The sequence below is a fragment of the Bombina bombina genome, chromosome 2 (assembly GCF_027579735.1).
Source record: "Bombina bombina isolate aBomBom1 chromosome 2, aBomBom1.pri, whole genome shotgun sequence".
In the NCBI taxonomy this organism is placed as follows: Eukaryota; Metazoa; Chordata; class Amphibia; order Anura; family Bombinatoridae; genus Bombina; species Bombina bombina.
Window position 1 is genome coordinate 2189498 of NC_069500.1, and position 23246 is coordinate 2212743.

Here is a 23246-nt window from a genome sequence, read left to right on the forward strand (position 1 = left end):
GAATGATAGTCATTTGGCAATTAGATGAACCATGTTTGTATATATGGTGTCTAGATACACTATGTTTAAGGGAACCATTTTTTATGTTTTTTAGATGCTCACTCCATCTATTTCTTATTTTTTGTGTGGTACGTCCTAAGTATTGGACCCCACAACTGCAGGTCAAGACATATATCACATAGTCACTATTACATGTAATCTGTCCAGAAATTTTAAAAGTTTTCTGTGTAACTGTTGATTTTACATTTTTAACCATGTTAGGTAAAAATTTACACATATGGCATCTTACATGATTACATCTAAAGGCTCCATTTATTCAAGTAGCAGTATTTTTCATTTTCATAGATCCCTCTGGTGATATTCTTTTTGTTAGTACCACCTTACTGGGTGCTAATTTTTGTTTGATGGTTAGAGCTCTTCTAAAGGTCAAATTGGGAGAGTCTTGTATAATATTATTTAGCAGGTGATCTTTCAAAAGTATAGACCAATGTATTTGTAAAATTTGTTTTACAGCTTTATGATTTGAATTATATTGGGTAATAAAGTTTGAGCTATATTTTTTATATCATTCTCTTTCTTTATTTTTTTCTTCACAAAAATGACTTTCCTATCTAGTTGTCTTGCTCTTATATACCCATCTTCGATTATCCCCAATGGGTAACCTTTGTCAAATCTATTTTTAAGGACCATACTCTGTTGGTCATATATAGAATCATTAGAGCAATTTCTACGGATCCTTCAAAATCGACAAAGAGCACCACAGCAGAGCTGTATATATAGCTCCTCCCTTCCCTCCCACTCCAGTCATTCGACCAAAGTTAGGAAGAGAAAGGAAAAGCCAAGGTGAAGAGGTGACTGAAGTTTAACAAAAATAAAAATAAAGACCTATCTCGAAACAACAGGGTGGGCCGTAGACTCATCGTATCGTAAAAGAAACAAATTTATAGGGTAAGAATAAATTTTCTTTTCTTCTACAATATACAATGAGTCCACAGATTTCATCCTTACTTGTGAGATACAATTCCAAACCTATAGTACACGGATGAAACGGGAGGGACAAGACAGGGAACCTAAATGGAAGGTACCACTGCTTGAAGAACTTTTCTTCCAAAAACAGCCTCAGAGAAGGCAAAAGTATCGAATTTGTAAAATTCTCTGACACTGAATCTATCTGGAAGCCTAAATAGGTGATCCTTGTCTGAGGAATCAAGAAACTTTTTGGTAAATTGATCCTCCAACCATGTTTCCGAAGAAACAACACTAGTTGATTTGTGTGAGATTCTGCAGTACGTAAAGACTGAGCAAGTACCAAGATATCGTCCAAATAAGGAAACACCGCAATACCCTGTTCTCTGATTACAGAGAGTAGGGCACCCAGAACCTTTGAAAAGATTATTGGAGCTGTTGCTAGGCCAAATGGAAGAGCAACAAATTGGTAATGCTTGTTTAGAAAAGAGAATCTCAGAAACTGATAATGTTCTGGATGAATCGGAATATGAAGGTATGCATCCTGCAAGTCTATTGTGGACTTATAATGTCCTCGCTGAACAAAAGGCAGAATAGTACTTATAGTCACCATCTTGAAAGTTGGTACTCTTACATAACGATTCAAAAATTTCTGATCCAGAACTGGTCTGAATAAATTTTCCTTTTTTGGGACAATGAATAGATTTGAATAAAACCCCAAACCTTGTTCCTGAAAAGGAACTCGCATGATTACCCCTGAAGACTCCAGGTCTGAAACACACTTCAGGAAAGCCTGAGCTTTTACTGGATTTGCTGGGATACGTGAGTGAATAAATCTTCTCACAGGAGGTTTTACTCTGAATCCTATTCGATACCCTTGAGAGACTATGCTCTGAATCCATTGATTTTGGACAGATTTTATCCAAATATCCTTGAAAAACCTTAATCTGCCCCCGACCAGCTGAGCTGGAATGAGGGCCGCACCTTCATGTGGATTTAGGGGCTGACTTTGGTTTCCTAAATGGCTTGGATTTATTCCAATTTGAGGAAAGCTTCCAATTGGAAGCAGATTCCTTAGGGGGAGGATTGAGTTTTTGTTCCTTATTCTGACGAAAGGAACGAAAACGTTTAGAAGCCTTAGATTTACCCTTAGGTTTTTTATCCTGAGGCAGAAAAACATAATTTATGTAAGAACTTACCTGATAAATTCATTTCTTTCATATTGGCAAGAGTCCATGAGCTAGTGACATATGGGATATACAATCCTACCAGGAGGGGCAAAGTTTCCCAAACCTCAAAATGCCTATAAATACACCCCTCACCACACCCACAATTCAGTTTAACGAATAGCCAAGCAGTGGGGTGATAAAGAAAGGAGTAGAAAGCATCAACAAAGGAAATTTAGAAATAATTGTGCTTTATACAAAAAACCATAACCACCATAAAAAGGGTGGGCCTCATGGACTCTTGCCAATATGAAAGAAATGAATTTATCAGGTAAGTTCTTACATAAATTATGTTTTCTTTCATGTAATTGGCAAGAGTCCATGAGCTAGTGACATATGGGATATCAATACCCAAGATGTGGATCTCCACTCAAGAGTCACTAGAGAGGGAGGGAATAAAATAAAAACAGCCATATACCGCTGAAAAAATTAGTCCACAACCCAAAAAAATAAGTTTATTTTCATTTGAAAGAAAAAACTCAATCAAAAGCAGAAGAATCAAACTGAAACAGCTGCCTGAAGAACTTTTCTACCAAAAACTGCTTCCGAAGAAGCAAATACATCAAAACGGTAGAATTTAGTATTTAGTATTTGTATGCAAAGAGGACCAAGTTGCTGCTTTGCAAATCTGATCAACTGAAGCTTCATTCTTAAAAGCCCACGAAGTGGAGACTGATCTAGTAGAATGAGCTGTAATTCTCTGAGGCGGGGCTTGACCCGACTCCAAATAAGCTTGAAGAATCAAAAGCTTTAACCAAGAGGACAAGGAAATAGCAGAGGCCTTCTGACCTTTCCTAGGACCAGAAAATATAACAAATAGACTAAAAGTATTCCTGAAATCTTTAGTAGCTTCAACATAATATTTCAAAGCTCTCACCACATCCAAAGAATGTAAGGATCGTTCCAAAGAATTCTTAGGATTAGGACACAAGGAAGGGACAACAATTTCTCTACTAAAGTTGTTAGAATTCACAACCTTAGGTAAAAATTCAAATGAAGTCCGCAAAACCGCCTTATCCTGATGAAAAATCAGAAAAGGAGATTCACAAGAAAGATCAGATAGCTCAGAAACTCTTCTAGCAGAAGATATGGCCAAAAGGAACAACACTTTCCAAGAAAGTAGTTTAATGCCCAAAGAATGCATAGGCTCAAATGGAGGAGCCTGTAAAGCCTTCAGAACCAAATTAAGACTCCAAGGAGGAGAAATTGTTTTAATGACAGGCTTAATACGAACTAAAGCCTGTACAAAACAGTGTATATCAGGAAGTATAGCAATCTTTCTGTGAAATAAAACAGAAAGAGCGGAGATTTGTCCTTTCAAGGAACTTGCAGACAAACCCTTATCCAAACCATCCTGAAGAAACTGTAAAATTCTAGGAATTCTAAAAGAATGCCAAGAAAATTTATGAGAAGAACACCATGAAATGTAAGTCTTACAAACTATATAATAAATCTTTCTAGAGACAGATATACGAGCTTCTAACATAGTATTAATCACTGAGTCAGAGAAACCTCTATGACTTAGAACTAAGCGTTCAATTTCCATACCTTCAAATTTAATGATTTGAGATCCTGATGGAAAAACGGACCTTGAGATAGTAGGTCTGGCCGTAACGGAAGTGGCCAAGGCGGGCAACTGGACATCCGAACCAGATCCGCATACCAAAACCTGTGTGGCCATGCTGGCGCCACCAGCAACACAAATGATCGTTCCATGATGATTTTGGAAATCACTCTTGGAAGGAGAACTAGAGGCAGGAAGATGTAAGCAGGATGATAACACCAAGGAAGTGTCAGCGCATCCACTGCTTCTGCCTGAACATCCCTGGACCTGGACAGGTATCTGGGAAGTTTCTTGTTTAGATGAGAGGCCATGAGATCTCTCTCTGGAAGACCGCACATCTGAACAATCTGAGAAAACACATCTGGATGGAGAGACCACTCCCCTGGGTGTAAAGTCTGGCGGCTGAGATAATCCGCTTCCCAATTGTCTACACCTGGGATATGCACCGCAGAGATTAGACAGGAGCTGGATTCCGCCCAAACAAGTATTCGAGATACTTCTTTCATAGCTTGGGGACTGAGTCCCACCCCGATGATTGACATATGCCACTGTTGTGATATTGTCTGTCTGAAAACAAATGAACGGTTCTCTCTTTAACAGAGGCCAAAACTGAAGAGCTCTGAGAATTGCACGGAGCTCTAATATATTTATTGGTAATCTCGCCTCTTGAGATTTCCAAACCCCTTGTGCTGTCAGAGATCCCCAAACAGCTCCCCAACCTGAGAGACTCGCATCTGTTGTGATCACAGTCCAGGTTGGCCGAACAAAAGAAGCCCCTTGAACTAAACGATGGTGATCTATCCACCATGTCAGAGAGTGTCGTACATTGGGATTTAAGGATATTAATTGTGATATCTTTGTATAATCCCTGCACCATTGATTCAGCATACAAAACTGAAGAGGTCTCATGTGAAAACAAGCAAAGAGGATCGCGTCCGATGCTGCAGTCATGAGACATAAAACTTCCATGCACATAGCCACTGAAGGGAATGACTGAGACTGAAGGTGCCGGCAGGCTGCAACCAATTTTAAACGTCTCTTGTCTGTTAGAGACAGAGTCATGGAAACTGAATCTATCTGGAAGCCTAAAAAGGTGACCCATGTCTGAGGAATCAAGAAACTCTTTGGTAAATTGATCCTCCAACCATGTTTCCGAAGAAACAACACTAGTTGATTCGTGTGAGATTCTGCAGAACGTAAAGACTGAGCTAGTACCAAGATATCGTCCAAATAAGGAAACACCACAATACCCTGTTCTCTGATTACAAAGAGTAGGGCACCCAGAACCTTTGAAAAGATTCTTGGAGCTGTTGCTAGGCCAAATGGAAGAGCAACAAATTGGTAATGCTTGTCTAGAAAAGAGAATCTCAGAAACTGATAATGTTCTGGATGAATCGGAATATGAAGGTATGCATCCTGCAAGTCTATTGTGGACATATAATGTCCTTGCTGAACAAAAGGCAGACTAGTCCTTATAGTCACCATCTTGACAGTTGGTACTCTTACATAACGATTTAAAATTTTCAGATCCAGAACTGGTCTGAATAAATTTTCCTTCTTTGGGACAATGAATAGATTTGAATAAATCCCCAAACCTTGTTCTAGAAGAGGAACTGGCATGATTACCCCTGAAGACACCAGGTCTGAAACACACTTCAGGAAAGCCTGAGCTTTTACTGGATTTACTGGGATACGTGAGAGAAAAAAATCTTCTCACAGGAAGTCTTACTCTGAATCCTATTTGATACCCTTGAGAGACAATGCTCTGAATCCATTGATTTTGAAAAGATTTTATCCAAATATCCTTGAAAAACCTTAATCTGCCCCCTACCAGCTAAGCTGGAATGAGGGCCGCACCTTCATGCGGACTTAGGGGCGGACTTTGGTTTCCTAAAAGGCTTGGATTTATTCCAATTTGAGGAAGGCTTTCAATTGGAGGCAGATTCCTTGGGGGAAGGATTGAGTTTTTGTTCCTTATTCTGACGAAAGGAACGAAAACGGTTAGAAGCTTTAGATTTACCCTTAGGTTTTTTATCCTGAGGCAGAAAAACTCCCTTTCCCCCAGTAACAGTTGAAATAATAGAATCCAACTGGGAACCAAATAAATTATTACCTAGGAAAGAAAGAGATAGTAATCTAGCTTTAGATGTCATATCAGCATTCCAGTATTTAAGCCACAAAGCTCTTCTAGCTAAAATAGCTAAAGACATGGATCTAACATCAATTTTGATAATAAAATGATTAGCATATTGCAGTAAGCGAATAATGCTAGATAAATCAGAATTCAATTCCTGTTGCGCTAAATTCTCCAACCAGAAAGTTGATGCAGCCGCAACATCAGCCAAAGAAATTGCAGGTCTGAGAAGATGACCTGAATATAAATAGGCCTTCCTTAGATAAGATTCAAGCTTCCTATCTAAAAGATCCCTAAAGGAAGTACTATTTTCAATAGGAATAGTGGCACGTTTAGCAAGAGTAGAAATAGCCCCATCAACTTTGGGGATCTTTTCCCAAAACTCTATAGATTTTGCTGGTAAAAGATACAATTTTTTAAACCATGAAGAAGGAATAAAAGAAGTACCTGGCTTATTCCATTCCTTAGAAATCATATCAGAAATAGCCTCAGGAATAGGAAAAACCCTGGAGAAATCACAGGAGGTTTAAAAACAGCATTTAAACGTTTATTAGACTGAACGTTAAGAGGACTGGTTACCTCAATATCCAAAGTAATTAACACTTATTTTAATAAAGAACACATATTGTCACGCTCAGCTGCTGGGAAGCTCTGCAGTCCTCTCTGTGTGCTTGATTGACAGGTGTCTGAGCCACCCCTTCCTGATGATGTCACAACCAGGCTTTTTATTCTGGCTTCCTGTTTCTCCAGTGTCCGTTTGTTTGTTAACTTTGAGGCTTCTGTTAGGATTTCGCTGAGGAATCTCTCTAACTGCTGCTTTTCTGTTGCCAATCTCTTCAAGGACTTACTATGCTGGATTAACCTTCAACCTCCTGAATACCTGTCTCCAAACAATGCAAGTACTGTTTGTTTTGTGAAACTTTCAAACTTCCTGTTTACCTGCTGCAATCCCTGCATATTCAGACTACTCTGTGTAGTGCAAACTATTCAAATACTGTTATTTCTGTGAATCCTTCAATCTGCATGTTACCTGTTTCCAAACTCTGCAAATACAATTATTCAGTGTAAACCTTCAAACTGCTTGATATCCTGTTGCCAATCTCCACAAGTACTGATTAATCTGTGTTAACCTTCAAACTACCAGTTTACCTGTTGCTATCACTGCAAGTTCTGACAACACAGTGTTAACCTTCAAACTACCTGATTACATGTTGTTAATTCTGCAAGTTCTGACTACACAGTGTTAACTCTCAAACTGCCTGATTACCTGTTGCATACTCTGCAAAGACTGTCTACTCAGTGTTAACCCTCAAACTGCCTGATTACCTGTTGCATACTCTGCAAAGACTGTCTACACAGTGTTAACCTTCAGACTGCCTGATAACAAATGACCTACTCCTGCATTATTAACTGTTTCCTGTTTTACCCTTCTTCTGTCTGAGTATAAGTGACTTTCCCTGCTCTCCTGATTCTGTGGAAGGCATTTCCTGAAACCAGTTCCTTATTCAGAAGTCTATCTGGCTGATATCATGAATTACTTTGGCACAGGCTAACCCTGCTCCATATTGTGAGTACTTTGTTTTTTGGAGGTTGTCGTGGGGTCACGTCCTGGATTAAACTCAGAGTGCAAGGGTGTTGTTTAAGTTCGCCCTTGCATTTGGGTCTACTTCTGGATATTTCCTAACCTGACACATATACTCAATTTTAAATAAATAAGTAGATTTGTCAGTGTCAATGTCTGAGGAAGGATCTTCTGAATCAGATAGAACCTCATCAGAAGAGGATAAATTATTATGTTGTTGGTCATTTGAAATTTCATCAACTAAATGAGAAGTTTTAAAAGACCTTTTACGTTTATTTGAAGGTGGAAATGCAGACAAAGCCTTCAGAATAGAATCAGAAACAAATTCATTAAAATTTACAGGTATATCATGCACATTAGAAGTTGAAGTAACTGCAACTGGCAATGTACTATTACTAATGGATACACTATCTGCATGAAAAAGTTTATCATGACAACTATTACAAATGACATTCGGCGAGAACATTTCTACAATTTTACAACAAATGCACTTAGCTTTGGTAGAACCAATGTCAGGCAACAATGTTCCAGTAGAAACTTCTGAGGCAGGATCAGGTTGAGACACTGGTGACGCAACAGTGTAAAAGGTCTCGGCATCAAGTATGACGCCGGAAGTAACGAACTTGCGTCATAGACGTACTTTTTCACGCCAAAAAAAAATTTGCTCCAAGAATGACGCAATAAAGTTTTGCATTTGTCGCACCTGCGGGCCTAATACAGCCCGCAATTTGTAACAAGTAGTCAATTGAAAAAAAGACTTTACCCCAGGTAAGAAATACATTTCATTTTTAAAAGATGTTTATATTCCCCAAATATCTGCAGAAGGAAATACATGAACCTGACTCATGGCAAATATAAGTACAATACATATATTTAGAACTTTATATAAATGCATAAAGTGCCAAACCATAGCTGAGGTGTCTTAAATAATAAAAAACATACTTGCCAAAAGACACCCATCCACATATAGCAGATAGCCAAACTAGTACTAAAACAGTTATTAGTAGAGGTAATGGTAAATTGAGAGTATATCGTCGATCTGAAAAGGGAGGTAGGGGATGAATCTCTACAACCGATAACAGAGAACCCATGAAAAAGACCCCCGTTAGAGAAATCATCATATTCAATAGGTGATACTCCCTTCACGTCCCTCTGACATTCGCTGTACTCTGAGAGGAATCGGGCTTCAACAATGCTGAGAAGCGCATATCAACGTAGAAATCTTAGCACAAACTTACTTCACCACCTCCATAGGAGGCAAAGTTTGTAAAACTGAATTGTGGGTGTGGTGAGGGGTGTATTTATAGGCATTTTGAGGTTTGGGAAACTTTGCCCCTCCTGGTAGGATTGTATATCCCATACGTCACTAGCTCATGAACTCTTGCCAATTACATGAAAGAAATTAGCCAAGCATAAGGAAGTGTAGAGGACATCACTGCAGCTATGTCTTAATGTAAAAGCTGCAGAAACTGGTGAAATACAAGGTCCCGCTTGGGCGGGTGTTAAGGGCTGTGACACTTGGGGAGAAAGCTGCAGCATGCTCTGCATCTCATCTGTAGACTCGTGAGAAGCATTCAACTTAGTCAAAGATTTGTCAAAAACAATTTTGTCTCTAAAATTCAAGGCCCTCTCAATACATGAGGGACAAAAAGGAGCAGGGGGTTCCACAGTGGAATCCAAACACATAGAACACGCCACAGTTGGGATATTATCAGTATCCATGATAATAGAAAGCAAGAAGCAAATTGGTCAAAAGAATAGGCTCTTAACTTAGCCAACTAACATAAAAATAGCAGCACAGACTAAAAATCTGTCAGATAATTTTAGAACTGATCAGATACTGCGCCTTTAAATATAAACATTCAGTCGCTGAAAGAATGAACAATATAAGTAAAAAATAAGTCCTTGATAAAGGCCTATCACGGACCGAAACGCGTAGACCGACTGGTAAGCCTTATTCCTATATACTTTTGATTTTAAGTACGTTATTTTGCTATGTTTATTTCTTTTAGGTTGAGGACGTTTCATTCATCAATTGCAGATACTTAGAGCACTCACTTCGCACGAGCAGCATTCTTTTCTCATAGGTCACAGTACCTGCTCTCATATATCCTACTAAGTTGCAAGTCACCCTGCTATCAGATTTCTTTCAACTTTACACCCCACACATCTGTGATTTTTGTGATTGACTATCTGTACACCACAATATTTTTCACATATATTTTTTCCACACTAGTTTTTGATGCATATTTTTTAATCATTTTTTTTTTTTTCACTGAGGATTTTCATCACTATATATTTTTATATATTTATATTTTTTTTATTTCACTGAGGACTTATTTTTCACTGGAAAAGTTTTGTACACTGAGGAATATTTGTCTCTACACTGAGAATTGGAATTAATTTGGACACTTTACACCACAGCATTTTTGTATTTTTTCCAGGACGGACTGAGTCACCATTCATCAGTATATATTTTTAGGATAGACTTTATGGGACCTATATTCTCCATTCTCTAGGACTTAACCAGTTGTGGGGATTTGCACCCCTTAGAGAGCTCTGTTTCTCTTCTTTCTTTTATTGTTTAATCCTTATATATATTGCATTTGAATTTATATTGCATTGTTCTTATTGCATTGTCCTATTTTCTGTTTTTCATTCATTATTGTATCATTTTTAGCATGGATCCATGATTTTTTAACCTTGTTGTATTAAAATAATTTTAACACTTATCTCACTTTATATATATTCTGTTTACGTTTTATCTGTTATATCCCTTGCCTCCGGTATATATAAAAAATAAAATATTTTATTCAGTACCTCGCCTCAACAGCTCTGCTGAGGCGCCTACCTGCCCCCACGGTCCTCCGACCACACTGAAAAGACGAACCGGATGAATCACAGACAACGCCTAAGACCACTCTCTCACTGTCACCATGCGGTCGCGGCGATAAACGTAGACTGTCAGCAGCCGGGACTTGCGTAATACTATCTGCGCTGCAAAAAGACAAGCGCCCCAAGCAAGTCCCACCCATCTTGGCCGTTGCATTAGCCTGTACTCCGCGCGGCAAAGAACTTCCGATTTTGATGAAGTCCTCAGCGTGGCCTGAAACCCGCTTCTCTAACCGCCAAAATACTACGTCTGTACTCAAGTAAAAACCGGAGTAACACACAGCCGCAAACCGGAGTCCTATAATAAGACTCCGGTAACCCCAGCGTCCCAAGTATAAGCACCTCTTAAGTGTCACACACAAGCCCCAGTCTTAGGATCACATAGGATAATAAACGTTAGAACCCTAAAGTAATCCCTTATTGTTAGTTGCACCTGTACCTCAGTACTCCCAACTCACACACACTGTTATAGAAAGCAGCCCTATTTTTGTCAAAGGGCTCTTGTTCGCAACAGATAAGCACACAGTCCATTCTGAGGTAGCCAGTGTCCCAGAAAATAAAAGACTGCACTTACCTCAGTGCTGATTAACAGCATGAGAAGTCCCACAGGATCAAGAGGTCTTCTTCCTCTAGCAGCTCTGTGGACAAAGAAGGGCCTTAGTTAATATCTGCTAAGACCATCAGTATAAAAAGGGCAGCACTAGTATGGGAGGCACAGCGAGGGTAAAACCCCACCAGTTCCCATTGCTTTAAAGCCACCTGTAGCTCTACTCTAGAGGCTGACAAGGATTACGGCTACACCCTATAGTACAATAGCACACTTTGGTACCATTTTAAAAATAATAAACCCTTGATTGAAGAATCTAAACTAACACCTCCCTTTACCTCTTCCTATCACTAACACAGGCAAAGAGAATGACTGGAGTGGGAGGGAAGGGAGGAGCTATATATACAGCTCTGCTGTGGTGCTCTTTGCCTCCTCCTGCTGACCAGGAAGCAATATCCCACAAGTAAGGATGAAATCCGTGGACTCATCGTATCTTGAAAAAGAAATATTTTTTCTTTCTTATTTAAAATGCCTTCTTCATACCCAAATTCTATTAGTTGTTCTAGTCGTGAAGTATATACCTTAATTGGATCACCTTTTAATTTGATATAATAGGTTTCATCTAGAAGGATGCGTCTTGCCTCACTAACATAGTCACAATAATCTTGTAATACCACCCCACCACCTTTATTGGCCTGGCGTATAACGATGTTTATGTTATTCCCTAAGTTTAATAAGGCCTTTCTTTTGTTGGGCCACATATTATGTTTGCCCATATTATGTTTGGGAATGGTTTTAAAATCTTCCAATACTAAATTTTGAAATAAATCAATATATGTGATGTCTTCTCTAGGGGCATTGAAGGTGGATTGTGGAGCTAAATCTGTATGTATATATGTATCAAATAGTTCCTCAGCAAAATCATTGGGATCCACATATATCATTTTTTCCATATTTTTATTGGAACTAATTTCCATAGAATCAGTAATTATAGGGAATCCTATTTGGTTTTTCTTTTTTAATTATTTTTCGACAAAGTATCTCTGTAGAGATAACTTCCTTGTAAATTTATTTGAATCTACAAAAAGGTTGAAGATATTCTGTGAATTTGAGGGACAATAGGATAAACCCTTCCGTAAAATACAAACTTCAGCGTCCGACAATATATGTGATAAGTTGAAAATTCCCTTCTTCATTTTTTTGTAATTTTGCTTCTTGTATGGTTTTCCCTCTCCCTCTTTATTTTCTAATAGGAAGGTTATGGAAAATATATTAATCAAAAATTCAGTTTGATTATAGGATGAGTTTGATATTTAGAGCAAACATTTTATTTTATTTTTTATTTTTTTTTGTGGTCTAGGTCGGCAAAATAGTCGGTATCTATGTCTCTAACCATGTTTATAATTATGGAATTCTGTTTAAATGATGTTGTATAAAGTCATAATATTTTAATATTGTAATTTTGTAGCAGCAAACCTATGTGATACATTATATCGTTCAGTTGGGGATCAAGGCTGTTTATTTTTTGTGGCACATTATATGTTAAAAAACTTGAGGACCAAGTATGTGATAGGGAAAACCTGGGCTAAAAACATAATTTATGCTTACCTGATAAATTTATTTATCTTGTAGTGTAGTCAGTCCACGGGTCATCCATTACTTATGGAATATATCTCTTCCTAACAGGAAGCTGCAAGAGGATCACCCAGCAGAGCTTGCTACATAGCTCCTCCCCTCACATGTCATATTCAGTCATTCGACCAAAGCAGACGAGAAAGGAGAAACCATAGGGTGCAGTGACTGGAGTTTAATTAAAATTTAGGTCTGCCTTAAAGACAGGGTGGGCCGTGGACTGACTACACTACAAGAGAAATAAATTTATCAGGTAAGCATAAATTATGTTTTCTCTTGTTAAGTGTAGTCAGTCCACGGGTCATCCATTACTTATGGAATACCAATACCAAAGCTAAAGTACACGGATGAAGGGAGGGACAAGGCAGGAACATTAAACAGAAGGAACCACTACCTGAAGTACCTTTGTCCCAAAAATAGCCTCCGAAGAAGCAAAAGTGTAAAATTTGTAAAACTTTGAAAAGGTGTGAAGCGAAGACCAAGTCGCAGCCTTGCAAATCTGTTCAACAGAGGCCTCATTTTTAAAGGCCCAGGTGGAAGCCACAGCTCTAGTAGAATGAGCTGTAATTCTTTCAGGAGGCTGCTGTCCAGCAGTCTCATAGGCTAAACGTATTATGCTACGAAGCCAAAAAGAGAGAGAGGTAGCCGAAGCCTTTTGACCTCTTCTCTGTCCAGAGTAAACGACAAACAGGGAAGAAGTTTGACGAAAATCTTTAGTTGCCTGCAAATAGAACTTCAGGGCACGGACTACGTCCAAATTATGCAAAAGTCGTTCCTTCTTTGAAGAAGGATTAGGACACAGTGATGGAACAACAATCTCTTGATTGATATTCCTGTTAGTAACTACCTTAGGTAAGAACCCAGGTTTAGTACGCAGAACTACCTTGTCTGAATGAAAAATCAGATAAGGAGAATCACAATGTAAGGCAGATAACTCAGAGACTCTTCGAGCCGAGGAAATAGCCATCAAAAACAAAACCTTCCAGGATAACAGCTTGATATCAATGGAATGAAGGGGTTCAAATGGAACGCCTTGAAGAACATTAAAAACTAAGTTTAAGCTCCACGGCGGAGCAACAGTCTTAAACACAGGCTTAATCCTAGTTAAAGCCTGACAAAAAACCTGAACGTCTGGAACTTCTGCCAGACGCTTGTGTAGAAGAATAGACAGAGCAGAATCTGTCCCTTTAACGAACTAGCGGATAAGCCCTTTTCTAAACCCTCTTGTAGAAAGGACAATATCCTAGGAATCCTAACCTTACTCCATGAGTAACTCTTGGATTCGCACCAATATAAATATTTACGCCATATCTTATGGTACATTTTTCTGGTAACAGGCTTCCTAGCCTGTATTAAGGTATCAATAACCGACTCCGAGAAGCCACGCTTTGATAGAATCAAGCGTTCAATCTCCATCAGTCAGCCTCAGAGAAATTAGATTTGGATGGTTGAAAGGACCCTGAATTAGAAGGTCCTGTCTCAGAGGTAGAGACCACGGTGGACAGGACGACATGTCCACTAGGTCTGCATACCAGGGCCTGCGTGGCCACGCAGGCGCTATAAGAATCACCGAAGCTCTCTCCTGTTTGATCTTGGCAATCAAACGAGGAAGCATCGGGAATGGTGGAAACACATAAGCCATGTTGAAGACCCAAGGGGCTGTCAGAGCATCTATCAGCACCGCTCCCGGGTCCCTGGACCTGGATCCGTAACAAGGAAGCTTGGCGTTCTGGCGAGACGCCATAAGATCCAGATCTGGTTTGCCCCAACGAAGAATCAGTTGAGCAAAGACCTCCGGATGAAGTTCCCACTCCCCCGGAAGAAAAGTCTGGCGACTTAGAAAATCCGCCTCCCAGTTCTCTACGCCTGGGATGTAAATCGCTGACAGGTGGCAAGAGTGAGACTCTGCCCAGCGAATTATCTTTGAGACTTCCAACATCGCTAGGGAACTTCTGGTTCCCCCTTGATGGTTGATGTAAGCCACAGTCGTGATGTTGTCCGACTGAAATCTGATGAACCTCAGAGTTGCTAACTGAGGCCAAGCTAGGAGAGCATTGAATATTGCTCTTAATTCCAGAATATTTATTGGGAGGAGTTTCTCCTCCTGAGTCCATAATCCCTGAGCTTTCAGGGAGTTCCAGACTGCGCCCCAGCCTAGAAGGCTGGCGTCTGTTGTTACAATCGTCCAATCTGGCCTTCGAAAGGTCATCCCCTTGGACAGATGTGGCCGAGAGAGCCACCATAGAAGAGAATCTCTGGTCTCTTGATCCAGACTTAGTAGGGGGGACAAATCTGAGTAATCCCCGTTCCACTGACTTAGCATGCACAATTGCAGCGGTCTGAGATGCAGGCGCGCAAATGGTACTATGTCCATTGCCGCTACCATTAAGCCGATTACTTCCATGCACTGAGCTACTGACGGGTGTGGAATGGAATGAAGGACACGGCAAGCATTTAGAAGTTTTGATAACCTGGCCTCTGTCAGGTAAATTTTCATCTCTACAGAATCTATAAGAGTCCCTAGAAAGGGAACTCTTGTAAGTGGTAATAGAGAACTCTTTTCCACGTTCACCTTCCACCCATGCGACCTCAGAAATGCCAGAACTATCTCTGTATGAGACTTGGCAGTTTGAAAACATGACGCTTGTATCAGAATGTCGTCTAGGTACGGAGTCACCGCTATGCCTCGCGGTCTTAGTACCGCCAGAAGTGAGCCCAGAACTTTTGTAAAGATTCTTGGAGCCGTAGCAAATCCGAAGGGAAGAGCTACAAACTGGTAATGCCTGTCTAGGAAAGCAAATCTTAGGTACTGATAATGATCCTTGTGAATCGGTATGTGAAGGTAGGCATCCTTTAAATCCACTGTGGTCATGTACTGACCCTCTTGGATCATGGGAAGGATGGTTCGAATAGTTTCCATTTTGAATGATGGAACTCTTAGAAATTTGTTTAGGATTTTTAAGTCCAAGATTGGTCTGAAGGTTCCCTCTTTCTTGGGAACCACAAATAGATTTGAATAGATTCCCTGCCCGTGTTCCGTCCGCGGAACTGGGTGGATCACCCCCATTAGTAAAAGGTCTTGTACACAGCGTAGAAACGCCTCTTTCTTTATTTGGTTTGCTGATAACCTTGAAAGATGAAATCTCCCTCGTGGAGGAGAAGTTTTGAAGTCCAGGAGATATCCCTGAGATATGATCTCCAACCCCCAGGGATCCTGGACATCTCTTGCCCAAGCCTGGGCGAAGAGAGAAAGTCTGCCCCCCACTAGATCCGTTTCCGGATAGGGGGCCCTCTCTTCATGCTGTCTTAGGGGCAGCAGCAGGTTTTCTGGCCTGCTTGCCCTTGTTCCAGGACTGGTTAGTTTTCCAGCCCTGCCTGTACCGAGCAACAGCTCCTTCCTGTTTTGGAGCGGAGGAAGTTGATGCTGCTCCAGCCTTGAAGTTACGAAAGGCACGAAAATTAGACTGTTTGGCCTTTGATTTGGCCCTGTCCTGAGGTAGAGCATGGCCCTTACCTCCCGTAATGTCAGCTATAATTTCTTTCAAGCCGGGCCCGAATAAGGTCTGCCCTTTGAAAGGAATATTAAGCAATTTAGATTTAGAAGTCACGTCAGCTGACCAGGATTTAAGCCATAGCGCTCTGCGCGCTTGGATGGCGAATCCGGAGTTCTTAGCCGTAAGTTTGGTTAAATGTACGACGGCATCAGAAACAAATGCGTTAGCTAGCTTAAGTGCTTTAAGCTTGTTCATAATTTCATCCAATGGAGCTGTGCGAATGGCCTCTTCCAGAGACTCAAACCAGAATGCCGCCGCAGCAGTGACAGGCGCAATGCATGCAAGGGGCTGTAAGATAAAACCTTGTTGAACAAACATTTTCTTAAGGTAACCCTCTAATTTCTTATCCATTGGATCTGAAAAGGCACAACTATCCTCCACCGGGATAGTGGTACGCTTAGCTAAAGTAGAAACTGCTCCCTCCACCTTAGGGACCGTCTGCCATAAGTCTCGTGTGGTGGCGTCTATAGGAAACATTTTCCTAAATATGGGAGGAGGGGAAAAGGGCACACCAGGTCTATCCCACTCCTTGCTAATAATCTCTGTAAGCCTTTTAGGTATAGGAAACACGTCAGTACACACCGGTACCGCATAGTATCTATCCAACCTACATAATTTTTCTGGAATTGCAACCGTGTTACAATCATTCAGAGCCGCTAATACCTCCCCTAGCAATATGCGGAGGTTCTCAAGCTTAAATTTAAAATTAGAAATCTCTGAATCCAGTCTCCCTGGATCAGATCCGTCACCCACAGAATGAAGCTCTCCGTCTTCACGTTCTGCAAACTGTGACGCAGTATCTGACATGGCTCTCACATCATCCGCGCGCTCTGTCCTTAACCCAGAGCTATCGAGCTTGCCTCTTAATTCTGGCAATTTAGATAATACTTCTGTCATAACAGTAGCCATGTCTTGCAAAGTGATTTGTAAGGGCCTCCCTGATGTACTTGGCGCCACAAAATCACGCACCTCCTGAGCGGGAGGCGAAGGTACTGACACGTGAGGAGAGTTAGTCGGCATAACTTCCCCCTCGTTGTCTGGTGATAATTTCTTTACATGTAAAGATTGACTTTTATTTAAAGTAGCATCAATGCAATTAGTACATAAATTTCTATTGGGCTCCACATTGGCCTTTAAACATAGTGAACAAAGAGATTCATCTGTGTCAGACATGTTGAAACCGACTAGCAATGAGACTAGCAAGCTTGGAAATACTTTTCTAAATAAATTTACAAGCAATATAAAAAACGCTACTGTGCCTTTAAGAAGCACAGAAAGCTGTCACAGTTGAAATAACAATGAACCAAAATAGTTATAGCAACCAATTTTTCACAGTAAATGTATTAAGTTAGCAAAGGATTGCACCCACCAGCAAATGGATGATTAACCCCTTAATACCCAAAAACGGATAACAATTTAATAATTAACGTTTTTCTCACAGTCAAAACACACTGTCACAGGTCTCTGTGACTGATTACCTCCCTCAAAATGAATTTTGAAGACCCCTGAGCTCTCTAGAGACGATCTGGATCATGGAGGATGAAGTAGACAGATTGTGACTGAATTTTTACTGCGCAAAAAAGCGCTAAAATAGGCCCCTCCCACTCATATTACAACAGTGGGGAAGCTCAGAAAACTGTTTCTATGCAGAAAACAAAGATGGCCATGTGGTAAAAATCATGCCCTAATAAGTTTTATCACCAAGTACCTCATAAAAAACGATTAACATGCCAGTAAACGTTTTAAACATACATTTGAAAACTATGTATTATTATTAATAAGCCTGCTACCAGTCGCTTTTACTGCAGTTAAGGCTCATACATTATTTCAGTATTAACAGTATTTTCAGAGTCAATTCCATTCCTTAGAAAAATACATTCAGTGTACACACACTCATCAGCCTAATACCAGTCGCTATCACTGCATTTAAGGCTGAACTTACTTTACATTGGTATCAGCAGTATTTCTCAGTCAATTCCATTCCTCAGAAAAATAATTACTGCACATACCTCATTTGCAGGGGGGCCCTGCATGCTATTCCCCTTCTCTGAAGTTACCTCACTCCTCAGATGAGAACAGCCAGTGGATTTTAGTTACGTCTGCTAAGACCATAGAAAAAAACCCAGGCAGATTCTTCTTCTAATGCTGCCTGAGAATAAACAGCACACTCCGGTGCCATTTAAAATAACAAACTTTTGATTGTAGAAATAAACTAAGTTAAAAAACACCACAGACCTCTCACAGCGACCTATCTTTAGTTAGGCTGCAAGAGAATGACTGAATATGACATGTGAGGGGAGGAGCTATGTAGCAGCTCTGCTGGGTGATCCTCTTGCAGCTTCCTGTTAGGAAGAGATATATTCCATAAGTAATGGATGACCCGTGGACTGACTACACTTAACAAGAGAAAATGACGTCATAGTTGAACTGCGAGGGGATTGGGTGTTGCACATTTAAATAGGATACAAAGCTTTTAGTAATTATGCCTGATTAAACGGTCGGAGGACCGAGAAACGCGTAGCAATTTACTATTGTGCCCTTTTTAGTGTTTTAAACAATATTTTATTAAACGTTCAAGAATTTTTTTTAAGTACTTTGTATCCTGTATCACTTTTTGTCAAAGTACAAATAAGCAACAACGAACCCCGCAAACTCCTAACAAGGGAGTTCACTGAACTGCAGCATCTTTCACCTGATTACGAGCAGTCGCAGCGAGCTGGAGCGTTGTGAGACTCCAGTCTGTCCCTATCAGCACAACAGAGTGCTGCAACGTTTGTGAGTATTATACTTACATTTTATATCTGAGCCAACTCCGGTATATGATTGATCTGCACTAGGAAGTGTTTGTCGTATGCTCCTGTTGTCCTATTTAGATTGGCGTACATAACCTTAGACAACATTTGAAGCATCAGGATCTTCAACAGACCAGTTTGGAGAATACCTCCAGTAGTGAGCTGAAGCGCACATTAAATCTTCAGCCTGTGTCCAACAGCACGTGTGCTGCTCCATTTGTGAGTAATATTGCCATATTAACACTTGTTTGTATGGTCTCTTTGTTACCAACTGATCTGCACTAGGAGGCGCCCCTAATGTTCTTTTTATCATTTCAGACTAAAAGAAGATCATAAAGATCAAACCGTGTAGCAGAGAATAAGGAGAGAACTATGAGGGAGATGCGAGGGGCGGGAGGAGGGCTGAGAGAGGCGGGGGAGGGCAGAAGGTTGAGAGGAGAGGGCGGGTGGGAAGGAAGGCTGAGAGGTGGGGGGCAGTTGGAAGGCTGAGAGAGGCTGAGAGGTGGGGGGCAGTTGGAAAGGCTGAGAGAGGCTGAGAGGTGGGGGCAGGTGTGACGGAAGGCTGAGAGGTGGGGGCGGGTGGGAAGGATGAGAGGTGAGGGCGGCTGAAAGATTGGGGTGGTTGGAAGGCTGAGACCACTGAAGCTATTTTAACCTACCTGTGTAATTCTCGTTGCCGTGGACAACCTCTCCCAATAACTGTGCAATAGATGAACTTACAGCCTTTGTGCTGTTCCCCAGATCCTGTGCACACTTCTCCATCTGCAGAAGACATGTTTTACAATTCATAACAACACAACTAGATACCCATCAGTAGCCACCAATGAAAAAATAACTTACCGTCTCACCAGGAAGGGGCTTTAGTTTACCCTCCCTTGCCACTGCTCGTGCCTCCTGCAGATCTTGCTCCAGGGATCGGATAAGGTTAAGTGCAGAGTCAATTTCCAAAGGGCCACAAGCTTCTTGAGCCTAGGAGGAAACACCACATTTACACAAAGTCCGTATTCTGCTCCACAGCAAGTGGCACATACCATGGTAAAAAGGCTAGAAACAGCAGGCATATTACAAAGAAGCCTGCTACACTAAGATTACATAGTATACCCAATCAAGAAAAGGAAAAATGACACCAACAAACATGCTAAATGTACCTTCTGTGCTGCAGTACGGAGTTCAGCCAGTGCTGATGCCAAATTCTTAGTGCACTGACTGAGCTGCATTGCTGAGGCAGGGTCTGAAACCGTGGGGACAGCAGCCTTCCCAGCAGAGACCAGCTTCCCACCGGGCTAGAAAATAACATATATAGATTAGTGTTACACACAGAGCAGGGCAATATACGCAGTTGTGTGAGATACACAATTTGTCACCAGAGGTGTGCCTCAGGGGCCAGAGTGGGTGCCAGTTTTGTTAATGTGAACAGTATACTATAAAAACTACAGAACATTCAGACAAAAGTAAAGATCCACAATAGACATGTAAACTGTACTTAAATTGACAGCCAAGGGCCTTATACACTTAGATAGAGATCACTGGGGGAGGTAAAGCGGAAGCAAAACCTCTGGGTCTGATTACACTCATGACACTTATCAGCCATGGTCAAAATTCGTGTGAGACTGTACCAGAAGAAAGTTTTATGGTGTCTCATATCCAGCCACAAAAAGTTTTTTGTTTTTTTTTTGTTTTTAATTTTTATATGGTTTAAACCAGCTCAACGACTTATACATAAAGTTTATTACACGATAGTCTCCCCATTGCACAGTGCAAAACATGAGGCATGTGCAGATGTATTATTGCACACCTGTGGCATACATCATTGCACACCTGTGGCATACATCATTGCACCCCTGTGGCCTACATCATTACACCCCTGTGGCATCCATCATTACACCCCTGTGGCATCCATCATTACACCCCTGTGGCATCCATCATTACACCCCTGTGGCATCCATCATTACACCCCTGTGGCATCCATCATTACACCCCTGTGGCATCCATCATTACACCCCTGTGGCATCCATCATTACACCCCTGTGGCATCCATCATTACACACCTGTGGCATCCATCATTGCACACCTGTGGCATCCATCATTGCACACCTGTGGCATCCATCATTGCACACCTGTGGCATCCATCATTGCACACCTGTCGCATCCATCATTGCACACCTGTCGCATCCATCATTGCACACCTGTCGCATCCATCATTGCACACCTGTCCCATCCATCATTGCACACCTGTCCCATCCATCATTGCACACCTGTGGCATCCATCATTGCACACCTGTGGCATCCATCATTGCACACCTGTGGCATCCATCATTGCACACCTGTGGCATCCATCATTGCACACCTGTGGCATCCATCATTGCACACCTGTGGCATCCATCATTACACACCTGTGGCATCCATCATTACACACCTGTGGCATCCATCATTACACACCTGTGGCATCCATCATTACACACCTGTCGCATCCATCATTACACACCTGTCGCATCCATCATTACACACCTGTCGCATCCATCATTACACACCTGTCGCATCCATCATTACACACCTGTCACATCCATCATTACACACCTGTCACATCCATCATTACACACCTGTCACATCCATCATTACACACCTGTCACATCCATCATTACACACCTGTCACATCCATCATCACACACCTGTCGCATCCATCATTACACACCTGTCGCATCCATCATTACACACCTGTCGCATCCATCATTACACACCTGTCGCATCCATCATTACACACCTGTCACATCCATCATTACACACCTGTCACATCCATCATTACACACCTGTCACATCCATCATTACACACCTGTCACATCCATCATTACACACCTGTCACATCCATCATCACACACCTGTCACATCCATCATCGCACACCTGTCACATCCATCATCGCACACCTGTCACATCCATCATCGCACACCTGTTACATCAGTCATTGCACACCTGTTACATCCATCATTGCACACCTGTTACATCCATCATTGCACACCTGTTACATACATCATTGCACACCTGTTACATACATCATTGCACTCCTGTTACATACATCATTACACACCTGTTACATACATCATTGCACACCTGTTACATTGTTACATACATCATTGCACACCTGTCACACACATCATTGCACACCTGTCACACACATCATTACACACCTGTCACACACATCATTACACACCTGTCACACACATCATTACACACCTGTCACACACATCATTACACACCTGTCACACACATCATTGCACACCTGTTACATACATCATTGCACACCTGTTACATACATCATTGCACACCTGTTACATACATCATTGCACACCTGTTACATACATCATTGCACACCTGTTACATACATCATTGCACACCTGTTACATACATCATTGCACACCTGTTACATACATCATTACACACCTGTTACATACATCATTGCACACCTGTTACATACATCATTACACACCTGTTACACACATCATTGCACACCTGTTACATACATCATTGCACACCTGTTACATACATCATTGCACACCTGTTACATACATCATTGCACACCTGTTACATACATCATTGCACACCTGTTACATACATCATTGCACACCTGTTACATACATCATTGCACACCTGTTACATACATCATTGCACACCTGTTACATACATCATTGCACACCTGTTACATACATCATTGCACACCTGTTACATACATCATTACACACCTGTCACACACATCATTGCACACCTGTTACATAAATCATTGCACACCTGTTACATACATCATTGCACACCTGTTACATACATCATTGCACACCTGTTACATACATCATTGCACACCTGTTACATACATCATTGCACACCTGTTACATACATCATTGCACACCTGTTACATACATCATTGCACACCTGTTACATACATCATTACACACCTGCAGGAAGTTTTGGCTGGCACTAATCAGAGACAGCTGTGCACTCGGACTCTCGGGCTGAGATTGACTTCCCCGAACTCCCTGGACTAACATCGGGATCTGATCAGCCACAGCCTGGAATGAGAAATACAGGTAACACAGTAAGATAAGAGAAGAAAGAGGAAGCAAAGGGTACAAGAAGAGTCACCATCACACACCTTACAGCTCTGGACCAGCAGATAAGAGAAGAAAGAGGAAGCAAAGGGTACAAGAAGAGTCACCATCACACACCTTACAGCTCTGGACCAGCAGATAAGAGAAGAAAGAGGAAGCAAAGGGTACAAGAAGAGTCACCATCACACACCTTACAGCTCTGGACCAGCAGATAAGAGAAGAAAGAGGAAGCAAAGGGTACAAGAAGAGTCACCATCACACA

The 23246-nt window shown here is 41.2% G+C and overlaps 1 protein-coding gene across 1 annotated transcript in view; it reads right to left on the reverse strand.

The window, feature by feature from the left end:
- TLN1 (talin 1) overlaps positions 1 to 23246 on the reverse strand; it is a gene marked incomplete in the record, with an annotated part of 895533 nt that overhangs the window by 448956 nt on the left and 423331 nt on the right. The window contains 4 exon segments of the mRNA XM_053700951.1: positions 19549 to 19651; positions 19730 to 19858; positions 20038 to 20172; positions 22832 to 22945. Coding sequence (XP_053556926.1) covers positions 19549 to 19651; positions 19730 to 19858; positions 20038 to 20172; positions 22832 to 22945 — 481 coding nt within the window.